At 36.5% G+C, this 11,968-nt stretch overlaps 1 protein-coding gene across 1 annotated transcript; it reads right to left on the bottom strand.

Moving 5' to 3' along the window:
• Positions 1-181: 181 nt before the first annotated feature.
• LOC124877702 (potassium voltage-gated channel subfamily V member 2-like) lies at positions 182-3,201 on the bottom strand. Its single transcript, XM_047381128.1, has 2 exons — positions 1,711-3,201; positions 182-439 (listed from the first exon to the last, which is right to left on the bottom strand). Exons 1-2 carry the CDS (start codon positions 3,043-3,045, stop codon positions 185-187), a joined length of 1,590 nt encoding a protein of 529 aa, XP_047237084.1. The 5' UTR covers positions 3,046-3,201; the 3' UTR covers positions 182-184.
• Between the last annotated feature and the right edge of the window lie 8,767 nt (positions 3,202-11,968).

The following is an 11,968-nucleotide window of genomic DNA, read 5'->3' as shown; positions in this document are numbered from 1 at the left end:
AGAAATTTCTGCCAACCTTGCCTCCTGAAATACTTCTCTCCACCACTAAGTGGCCCTAGAGATGCTGAAGAGTGCTACATGTCTGTGTTCCCACACCAAAGCTGCCATCTTACTGGAGTGGATTACCATACGGGTTCGGACACATTTTATGCAGTTATAAGGAGATCCTTTTTTCCAATAGCAATCAGTGGTGGCTTCCAAAGCAGCTGCTGAACGTATTTATTGTCCTCCTAGAAAACCTCACTTTCCCACGTTTCTTTAGGCAGGCTGTGTACTGGTTGGATTTAAGTTTGGAGTAATAGTCTGAGAACTTGTTAAAGAGGATGGAAATAGGCAGGCCATTGAGAATGATTCCAAACGCGATGCAAATGAAGGCGAAGACACGACCCAGTATGGTCTCTGGGTACACATCTCCATAGCCCACGGTGGAGATGCTCACCTATAGAGAGAGAGAGGGGAGGAGAGTCAGTACTGATTGAAAAACAAAGATAACAGATATTCACAGGAAACACGGAGATTTTATGTTTCATGAATAAACCAAAACCAGAGTATAAGCAAAATAATCAGCTGCTTTGGGGTCCAGAACCTACATGAGGGCCCTCAACTGCACTGAAATTATCTCAGAAGTCAGATTTACTCATGTTAAACCTAAACATTTAAAATGTGTTACATTTTGCAGCACTGGTTTGAAGTTTACATGTACTCATCATAGCCTATACTGTCATATAAATGTTTTGCTTTAAAGGCTATATTTCTATTGTTGTTTTTGCACTGTGCTTTATTTACACTACGAAGTATTTTCATTAAAAAAAATTATTGGGTAAATAAGTTTAAATTATTTTGCATTTTCTCTAATCAACACCAGTTTAAAATTTTACATACAGGATATACACTCCAGTGATATTTGGTTAAATGTCCTTCAGCAAGTTGAACCTGATCCAGAAACTGTTTGTGGCCATCAACAAGCTTCATGCATATACTATATGTCTGAACATGTTATCATAAACGGTAGAGCTCTCCTAAATTGGTTGGTTTCCTACCACTTGCAGTGGAAATGACCCATAGCATGATGCTGCCACCACCATGCTTAAAAGTTGGTACAAGAGTTTTCAGTTTGAAACGCTGACCTTGACTCCTCCAAACATACCTCTTTTGATTGTTCAGTTTCAGCTATCAGTATATATTTTTCTACTTCTGACCTGTATCTTTCTTACAGTAAGAACTAGTCTGTCATGACAAGCCCGTGTTAGTTAGAATATCTTTTATCTCTGACTACTATTCCACAGTATCCGATCACACTTGTGTGAGACACTGCAAACAAACTGCAGCAAAGGTGACTCAGAGGTGCCTGGTTCAGTGACTCATTTCTGGTGAATACAACAGGAGTCTGCAGGAGTGAGCTGTGTGCACTCCTCATTTCTACTTATCCATTAGTATCATTCTGAGGATTATCATTTCCTTCCAATGGATTACAAGCAAGATTCCACCACCTGTTCTGAGAGCTGTTACAATGATCTGATAATGGGTTTACTTATGGCAGACGGGCAGGCTCTGTCACCACAGTTGTGTGTAAACAGTTTGAAGCCATTGTGTAATCTAAAACGTTCTGCAAATATAGCATAAAATGTGATTTTCTGCACGATTTATGACAAAGGATTTTACAGGTCTAATTGCTGGTCTAATGCACAGTCTGTACAAAGATGCACTTACAGCTGCCCACCACCATGCATGAGGTATGCTGGTAAAGTTTGTCTGCGGCATGTCATGCTCCACAGTGAAAACCATGGCAGAAAAGCTAAAGATGCCCATAGCGATAAACAGGAAGAGGCAGCCCACTTGTTGGTAGCACTGGCGTAGGGTGAAGCCAAACGCCCTCAGACCGGTGGAGTGACGAGCCAGCTTCAGGATTCGAAAGATTCGCATCAGTCTCATGATCCTCAACACTTGCCCCAGTTTCCCCACCTGCCCCACTGCCTGCATGTCAGCCTCGTGCTTCACATAGTTTTTCTCGCTGTCGAAGAACTCCAGGATGCCCTGCAGGTACTGAGGCAGGATGGCAATGAGGTCCACAGTATTGAGGACACTCCTGCTGAAGGATCTGATATCAGGTGTGGATATCAGACGCAGCACATAATCCATGGTAAAGAAAGCAATGCATATGGACTCTACATAATCACAGTATGTCTTGCCACTCAGGTGACCTGCATGCGTTTTGTACTGCATCTCCTTCACCGTGTTGAGGGTCATGGCCACCAGGGAGATCAGGACAAAAAGGCTGGAGGCCACAGCCATCATCTTCGCCTTGACAGAAGAAAAAGGTTTCTCCATCAAGTTCCATATAGCTCGACGTGTCTGTCCCATGAACATGTCGTGGAACAGCTCCTCATTCTCCTCAATCTCCACCTCAGCCTCCAATTCCCTCTGGATCTTTAGCTGGTCGTTCAGCTCATCCTGCCTTTCCTCGAAGGAGATGCGGCAGCAGCGATTGGTATTTTTGATCCTCACCCCCCAGTAGTTGATCTCCTCCAGGAAGTTGCGGGGACACAGTTCATCCTTAATCCACAGCACACCCGTCCTGTAGAAGTTAAATATGCTGTGGAAGACCTCTGGGTCCCTGTCAAAGAAGTACTCATTGTTAGTCACTATGTAGTCATCGCACAAGTCCAGTTTCATGTTGTGATCCGTGTATGTGGCCAGTCGCCCTATTCTGGTTTTGGGGTACTTTGCTGCCATTTTGTATGCTATCTGATAGGGCTTCCCCCCGACATTAATGTTGATCACATAATTCTTTTTGGAGGGCGATATCTGCCTGGAGAAGCTGTACGGGCCACCATCATCTTCTTCATCCTCATACTCAGCATAAATATCATAGATATCCCTGCTCAGTTCCTGCATGGAGTTCCATGTCTTCACACAGCTCTCCTTGGCTAGTGGATAAACAGTCTCAGAAGGTCTTCGAGTGGTATCTGAGTCTGTGACTTTGTAGTTGGGGAATAAACTCTGCCTCCTGTTCCATGAGTTTCCTACCTTCTTGGTGCTCCCCATAGTGATCACCAGGGTACTACACAGCAGACAGAGGACACTGACTGACCGAGCAGCATTACTGCTAATACCCCCTTCACCTAAGCATGTTGGACATTAGGAGGATGCCTCATGTCCCCAGTAATGTTGCTGACTGAGAGGATCCGCATACTTACAGGGCAACTAAATACCATTATCCTCTGCTGAGCTGTCCTGCTGACATTGGCTGTGCAGCATAGCCCAACAAGGGTAGATTGGGAAAATTACAACTTGTCTAAAATATTTTACCATCTCACATTAGAGAGCTTCATGGGATTTTGTTAATTCTAAAACATAAAACAGTCACACTGTTTTGTCTTACAGTTTTTTGTGAATGCATGGCACTAGATCACACACTAATCTTTTAAAATCCCTGCGGATTACACTGGAAAAATTGGAAGGGTTGCATGTCTTTTATTGCTTTCATCTTTTCTGAGGAAATTCCCAGCACAATAACCATTTTTTATTGCTTGAAAACAAAAGAGATAGTTTTGACCTCCAGTCTTTAAAGAATGAGGCTGAAAGTTTTTTCCATGGTTCGTCCATCTTTTCTGTGCTGGTCTGATATTTTTTAGTTGAAGGGAAAGAAATGAAATGGTTAAATCTACAAAGGGCAAGGGCTTCAAGCATTAGCCTACTTTCCAAGTGGAAGGAGGTCCAGGGTTCTTTAGATATGGCATCACTCAAAAAAGTAGATGTTTTATTGGCAGATCTACAAGAAAGTTATGACTCTTTATAACACATTTCCTATGTGGTAGGAGTAAATTAATCAGGAGGACTTTACCTTGAAAGAGGTCCTATGTGTAACATAACTTTACTGCCCCATTAATCCTCTCTTTGGCCATCAAATTATCACCTCACGCACTTATTACCAGTGTAAGGTGACCAGAAGTGGCACTTTACAAGGCTGCCTGCAGATAACGTAGACCTTATTGTGGCCTTTACTGAGCTTTTAGCATCATCGTGCCGGCACCCAGTGACAGGTTAAAGCAGGTTCAAAATGTCTTTAAGGTTATTATGTTTAAGTACAGCCAGAGTCCTAAAATAGAGAGAAGGAGCTGATCAACAGCAACAATTGTGGAACACTGCCAACAGTAAAAGATAGTCTGAAAACTGTTTGGTCGATGATCGACTGATCCAGAACTGTGTTCCTTTGCAACGAGTTTGGTTATGGGTTTGACTCAGCATTCTGGGTTAGATTTTTGACCCCCAACAGTTGGTAAAAGTGACTCATTACTGATGTTAAAGTTGTCAAAGGGTGGGTTGGTCAGCAGTGCATCAAAAGGCAACATACAGATACATGGGACAATGAGTATGAATTAATATAGCTAGCGCATTTGCGTTTTCATAGAAAGTCATAATTCAGATGGTAAGCTGTACAAACTTTATCTATCTATCTATCTATCTATCTATCTATCTATCTATCTATCTATCTATCTATCTATCTATCTATCTATCTATCTATCTATCTATCTATCTGTCTGTCTGTCTGTCTGTCTGTCTGTCTGTCTGTCTGTCTGTCTGTCTGTCTGTCTGTCTGTCTGTCTGTCTGTCTGTCTGTCTGTCTGTCTGTCTGTCTGTCTGTCTGTCTGTCTAGATTAATAAAGTATTTTTTATTTGAATTTTGAATATATAAGGAACAGATTTTGAGTTCAGTCACTGTCTACTCTTTCTTATCTTATTAGCTTTGTTTACTTCTGTTATGTTTTAGCACAGATAAATTATAGTATTCTCCCTTAGGGGGCCCAGCTTTTCCTGGAAATAATCACTGCTGGTAATCTTGCGGCCTGGACCCTGTACGTATCACAGGAGAGTTTCTGGAACATCTTGAACACAAACAGGCTCGTGATCCATGATATGTGGAGAAGATCGGTTATGTATAGGAGGTGGGGGCACTTTTGGTAGGTGTTGGACGATGATGGGGGCTTTGTGGAGAAAATGTGAGACTTGGGCATAGAGTAAGTTGTATTTTTTATGTTGGTGGTGAAATTCAGGAGATAGAAGTCTGCACCGAGTGGAGAGGTGGGTGGGGTCTGGGGGGAAGTATGGTTTTGGGTCTTGGATCTAACTTCTCATTCACACAGACTCTGTCATCTATGCGTTTTGCTCTCTGTTGCAAACAAAAAAACATGCTAGACAATGCGGTAATTAACACAGGCTCTGTGGCTACGGCATGAAGAAGAGTCCTCATCAATTGTTGTGGACTTTCTTGTTGTCTCCTGTTTGTGGTAGAAGTTACAGCTGTCTGGTTCGCAAAATAAAAATGTTTGAAATAAAGAGTGGTTCTCTAGGCTTTTTAAGACATATCCATCTTTTCCTGATGCCTGTGTTTCCAGAAAAAAGTTTGAACTTATTGATAAAGTGTCAATAAAGAAAAAAACCCTAACCCTAACTCGACCTCAGCATGAGCCTTGATTAGTCAGCTGCTGCAGTTACATATTGTTGGATTGTTTCAAACAGCTAATTAAGGATCTTGGTTACACTTTTAAGTCTGTGCAGGAAAAAGATTAAATGACCGAATTCGCACCTTAAAGAGGGTTGTCGAGAAGAGGAGGAAGGAAGTTATCCTTACGGGTTTTGTAGCGGACGCCGGACTCCTTAGAACCCCACAGTGTCAGAGATTATTTACTTTTGGAAGTGGCGGTAAAAGGCATAAACTGGTATGTGAATGGTTCAGAATGGATACACAGGAGGACAATATGGACTTTGATGAATGGACGCCAGTGAGTAGAGGGAGAGGACGCGGAAGAGGTAAAGCAGAAGGGAAAATGTTAGACAGCCAAAGGAGTAAAAGAGAGCTGGAAGAAAACAGTTCTGAAGAAGAGAGAGTATTTAGGAGGAAAATTGGAAGGGAAGAATGTAAAATAATATTAAAGATAAAAAATGAAGAAGAAAAAGAGAACCTGAGTCCTATTTCACTATCTAGAGAAATAAAAAAAAAGATAGGAGATGTTGAAATGGTGAAGGTATTGAGAAATGGAAATATACTGGTGTTGTGTAAAACCATAGAACAAAGAAGAAAGGCTTTACAAGTTGAAAACATTTGCAAGAAAACGGTGACAGAGAGGAAGATTATAGGAGAAGATAAAATCATTCGGGGGGTAATTTATGGCATTCCTCTGGAGGAAGATATAGACAAGTTAAAAAAAAGCATTGTTGGTGCGAAGATTAAAAATCTCAAAAGACTGACAAAAAATGTAAATGGAGAAAGAGTAGGAAGCCAGTCAATTTTAATAGACTTTTAAGAAAAGGTGTTGCCACAAAATGTCAAAATAGGATATCTGAGTTTTTCTGTGAGGCCTTTCATTCCTCCACCACTAAGATGTTTTAAATGTCAGAGATATGGTCATATAGCAGCTGTCTGTAAAGGTAAACAAAGATGTCCAAAGTGTGGAGAAGATCACAGAATTGAAGATTGTGGGGAAGAAGTGCAGGAAAAATGCTGCAATTGTGTAGGGCAACATAGAGTCACATTCGGGGGATGTGAGGTAAGGAAGAAAGCAAAAGAAATTCAACAAATTAAGATGACTAAAAACATAAGCTATGCTGAAGCAGTCAAAAATGTCCAGAATGAAAGATCAAGGGATGAAGGTTAAATTAGGATTCCAGATTATCAACAAAGAAAAGTAGAATCAGAGTAAAATGTCACAATGTCTGTGGAAAAACTGATATAATTTGTGGTTTATGTCATTAACTGCACTGAACAAGCGAAACACAAAACAGAAAAGATAAAAATTATAGTCAGAGGAGGAGAAAAGTTCTTAGGGTTTAAAGAAGGACCTTGGGAATACATTAATAAAAAATTGGAAACAGATGGAAGGCAAGGAGGAACCCCAGCTGATAGAAACATATGATAATATTACAGTGGAATGTAAGAAGCTTAATCAATTCAATTCAAAAATACTTTCAAAAATATTTTATTAATCCCAAAGGGAAAATGTTAAATGTTGTTATAGCTCATATTATGTAATAGCTAATGGACAGGAATTTAAAGGGTATATAGATGGAATTGAAGAAAAACCAGAAATTATATGTATACAGGAGACATGGTTAAAACCAAATCTAGATTTTGTATTTAAAGGGTATAATAGTATCAGAAGGGGTAGAATGGAAGTAAGTGGAGGAGGATGTGGAATATTTATAAAAGGAATACAATATCAGATATTAGGAAAAGGTAAACATTTAGAATACATAGTAGTTGAAATTTACAATAAAAAAGAAAAATGTAAGATAATAAATTTTTATAATCCATGTAAAATATTATCATTTGAGTTGATGGATGAATTGATGGGGTATTTAGAAGGAAGAGTAATCTGGTGTGGAGATTTTAATGCTAACAGCACATTATGGGGAAAATGCAATGATAAAAATGGACAAGTTATTGAAGAAATAATGGAAATGAAAAATTTGGTATGTATAAATGATGGAAGAGGAACAAGAATTAATGTAAAAACAGGAACAGAGTCTGTGATTGATTTAACAATTGTATCAAATTCTTTAGCTAATAACTGTGAGTGGGACATTGACAAAGATACAACAGAAGGCAGTGATCATTACCTCATTAAAATCACAACAGGAATATTAATAAATAACAGGAATACAGGATTATATAAAAGATGGAATTTTAATAAGGCTGATTGGGAAAAATGTACATATTTAAGTCAAAAGAAATTGGAAGAAATAGATGAGTCAATTGATATAAATAGTTTAAATATAAATATCTGTAAAAAAAAATCTTACAGGCTGCAGAAGAGTCAATTGAAAAAGGAGGAAGACAGAACGATAAAACAATTGTGCCATGGTGGACAAAAAAATTTTGTGAAGTAATAAAATTAAGAAATAAGGCATTTAAAATATTAAAAAGTAATCCTAAAGCAAGCAAAAGTGAGAAAGATCATTAAGAATGCAGAAAGAGAATTTTGGAGAAACTTTTGTAATACTGTAGGGAGATAAACAAAAATTGACCAAATTTGGAAAACAATTAAAAGAATGAATGGTATTAGAAAAGAATATGGATATCCTATATTAAAAATAGATAATACAATTATAACAGAAGATAAAGAAAAAGCAGAAATATTAGCTAAAACATTTAGTAAAATTCATAGTTCAAATAATATTAGTGAAGAGGGAAAGAAAGGTAGGGAAATCACAAAGATGAAATATAAAGATTTAATGCAAAATAATGTAGATACGAATAAATTAATAAATGAACCATTTACACAAGGAGAATTGAACTTTGTAACCAGGAAAACAAAAAATACATCACCTGGAAAATATCAAATTTACTATACAATGATAGAACATCTCAATGACAAAGCAAAAGACAAAATATTAGAATTATACAATAAAGTCTGGGACGAGGGAGAGCTGCCACAGAGCTGGAAGGAAGCAATAATTATTCCAATAGCTAAACCTGGAAAAGATAACACAAAACCAGAAAATTATAGACCGATCGCATTAACATCAAATATTTGTAAAATAATGGAAAAAATTATTAATAATAAATTAACATATTATTTAAATATTAATGGATATATATCTAGAAATCAAAATGGGTTTCGAAAAGGGAGAAGCACAAATGACTCTGCATTATGTTTAGAATATGAAATAAGGAGAGCACAAATAAACAAAGAAAATGTAGTAGCTGTATTTTTCGACATAGAAAAAGCACATGACATGATGTGGGTCGAAGGATTATTAATTAAATTAAATAAAAGGGGTATTACTGGAAAAATGTTTAACTGGATTAAAGATTTTTTATCAAATAGAACAATACAAGTAAGAATTGGTCAAGAATTGTCAGGTAAATATATAATAGAAAATGGTACTCCTCAGGGAAGTATTATAAGTCCGTTATTGTTTTCTATAATGATAAATGATGTATTTAAAAATATTGGTAAGGAAGTCGGTTGTTCACTATTTGCAGATGACGGAGCTATATGGAAAAGGGGTCATAATATCAAACTTATTGAAAAGAAAATACAGGATGAGATTATTAGAATAGAACAATGGGCAAAACATTGTTGATTTAAATTTTCAGTAGAAAAAACAAAAGTAATGGTGTTTACACAGAAAAGGAAAAGAGAAAATATAAAAATAAAATTATACAATCAAGTTTTAGAACAAGTAAAAAATATAAAATGTTTAGGTATATGGTTTGATGAAAACATTATATGGAAAGTACATATAGAAAGAATCATAGATAAATGCAAAAAATATTAAATATTATGAGATGTATGGCTGGTATTGATTGGGGAGCAGATCGAACATCATTAAAAATAATTTATACAGGATTAATTAGATCAAATATTGATTATGGAAGTATAATTTATGGATCAGCAGCCAACACTCATCTTATAAAATTAGACAATATACAACATCAAGCTTTAAGAATTTGTACAGGACCAATCAGAACTAGTCCAATAGCAGCACTCCAGGAAGAGATGGGAGGGAGGCCATTAGATTTAAGAAGGAAACAGTTAGCAATAAATTATTGGATAAACTTACAAAGCAATAATCCGGATCATCCCACACGTGATATTTTAAAACCATGCTGGGAAAAAGAAAAAAAACAAGTTAAGAGTTTTGGTTGGATTATCAATAGTATAGCAGAAGAATTTCAAATATACCAGCACATGTAGGAGTTGGAGGGATTGAGATGGCGGACAGGATAGCAAAGAAGGCAACACAAAACAACATTAGCTTTATAATTAATATTAGTAGGTCAGAGGCAAGAAATATAATTACACAGAGAATCAGGAAAGAGTGGCAAAAAAGGTGGGATGAAGAGAGGAAAGGAAGATGGTTTTACAGAGTCAACAAGATAGCAGGAGAAGTAAGAACTGGAAGAAGGAGCAGAAAAGAGGAAAGGTTAATTACAAGATTAAGACTTGGACATACAGGACTTAATTCTACATTGTTCAAGATAAAGAAACATAATACAGGAAAATGTGATCATTGTGGAGAGGAGGAAACAATAGAACATGTAATACTGAAGTGTCAGAAATATGAACAAGAAAGAACAATTTTAAGGAGAGAATTTGTAGGTATTAAAGAAAATTTTATTTTGATAGATACTTTGAAAAGAAGTTTAGGTAGCAAACATATTCAAATTATAATTAGATTTTTCAAGAAAACTAAATTAATAAATAGAATTTGATTGTTGTAATAGTAAATAAGATTTAAAACCATGAAGAACCACACTCCATATCAGTCGGTGGCGGTAATACACACCATAAAGTTATTTGCCAACCGCCAATAAATAATACAAGAAGAAGAAGAAGATTAAATGACCACCAGCTTCAACAGTGATGGAGCTACATGTTGGAGCTACACCTAGGTGTGGTTAGTGGTTTACTCCTTTCACTGTCGCTGTATTTTTCTTTAGTCTGTAAAAGAACTGAACGAAATTTAATCTTAAAATGGAAATATACAGGCAATTATATGTCAGTGCCACCATGAAACACTATGATTTACCAAATATTATGGCTTTTTAAAACCATAACAAGAATACCAAAACTGTGCAGGCAATTTTAAATATTTTAAAACCATTGCAATTAAAAAAGGGTTATTTAAAATGTTACAAAGAGCAAATAATAAAAAAAAAATTATCAGAGAACAAAATCTGTTTGATAAAACAGGATCACCTCTTTGCATTTTGGCAAATATCTATGTAAATGCAAAGGTGTACAGAGCAAAGGCCTGAAAGCTATGGAAGCAAATCGTTACCATATTTCAAATGAAAAAGCATTTTCAGAAATGCTTTTTCATTTTAAGAATGTGGCTGCATTGTTTGACTCATAAATGAAATTAGTAATCAATAATCATGTTTGCATTTTAATTTTCTTCTTCGAGACTGCTCATTCTTTCACTTAATTAAAATGAAAAAGAAAAAGACAATTGAGATTTATTTTTCAAAATGTACCCCAGCAAATAGATACCAAAATTCAATTTGAAATGTAAAATTTGAAAATGAATAAGCATTTCCAGAAATGCTTTTTCATTTTAAGAATGTGGCTGCATTATTTGACCCATAAATAAAATGAGTAATCAATCATCCTATTTGCATTTGCATTTTCTTCTTCAAGACTGCACATTTTATGCCATAATCAAAAAGAAAACAAAGCAGACATTGCTTTTTCATTTTCGTGGTCTGCCCGCAAAGTACTGCCCAGAACTCGAAAACGAAAAAGCATTCCGAGCGGCGGGCGCAGCAGAGTGATGTCAGAAGCCGCTCTTCCTCAGCTCCCTGCTGACCGAGCTACCCATCTTGTTCGGTAGGGGGCGCTGTGCACGTCTGCATTGCATTACATTGCAAACGTGCATAGAAATTTATTGAATTGCAGCAGGGCCGAGCTCAATTTGTGGCAGTGGCAGGCAGAACAGTTTTCGAGTTCTGGGCAGTACTTTGCGGGCAGACCACGAAAATGAAAAAGCAATGTCTGCTTTGTTTTCTTTTTGATTATGGCAGAAAATGTGCTGTCTTGAAGAAGAAAATGCAAATGCAAATAGGATGATTGATTACTCATTTTATTTATGGGTCAAATAATGCAGCCACATTCTTAAAATGAAAAAGGATTTCTGGAAATGCTTTTTAATTTTCAAATTTTACATTTCAAATTTAATTTTGGTATCTATTTGCTGGGGTACATTTTGAAAAATAAATCTCAAATGTCATTTTCTTTTTCATTTTAATTAAGTGAAAGAATGAGCAGTCTTGAAGAAGAAAATTAAAATGCAAATAGGATTATTGATTACTAATTTCATTTATGAGTCAAACAATGCAGCCACATTCTTAAAATGAAAAAGCATTTCTGAAAATGCTTTTTCATTTGAAATATGGTAACGATTTGCTTCCATAGAAAGCAAGGAGAGCTTAGTAAAGTTGGTTTTGCTTGCATCAGATTAT

This window comes from Girardinichthys multiradiatus, chromosome 12 (genome assembly GCF_021462225.1).
Source record: "Girardinichthys multiradiatus isolate DD_20200921_A chromosome 12, DD_fGirMul_XY1, whole genome shotgun sequence".
Classification (NCBI taxonomy): domain Eukaryota; kingdom Metazoa; phylum Chordata; class Actinopteri; order Cyprinodontiformes; family Goodeidae; genus Girardinichthys; species Girardinichthys multiradiatus.
The sequence above is the reverse complement of the archived record's forward strand: the minus strand, read 5'-3'. Positions and strand labels throughout refer to the sequence as shown.

Bases quoted from the DNA above. Each gene is read 5' to 3' on its own strand.
- LOC124877702 (XM_047381128.1), bottom strand. From the start codon at position 3,045: ATGGGGAGCACCAAGAAGGTAGGAAACTCATGGAACAGGAGGCAGAGT. The intron at 440-1,710 runs GTAAGTGCATCT...CTCTCTCTATAG, and splicing joins ATGCATGGTGGTGGGCAGCT to GTGAGCATCTCCACCGTGGG.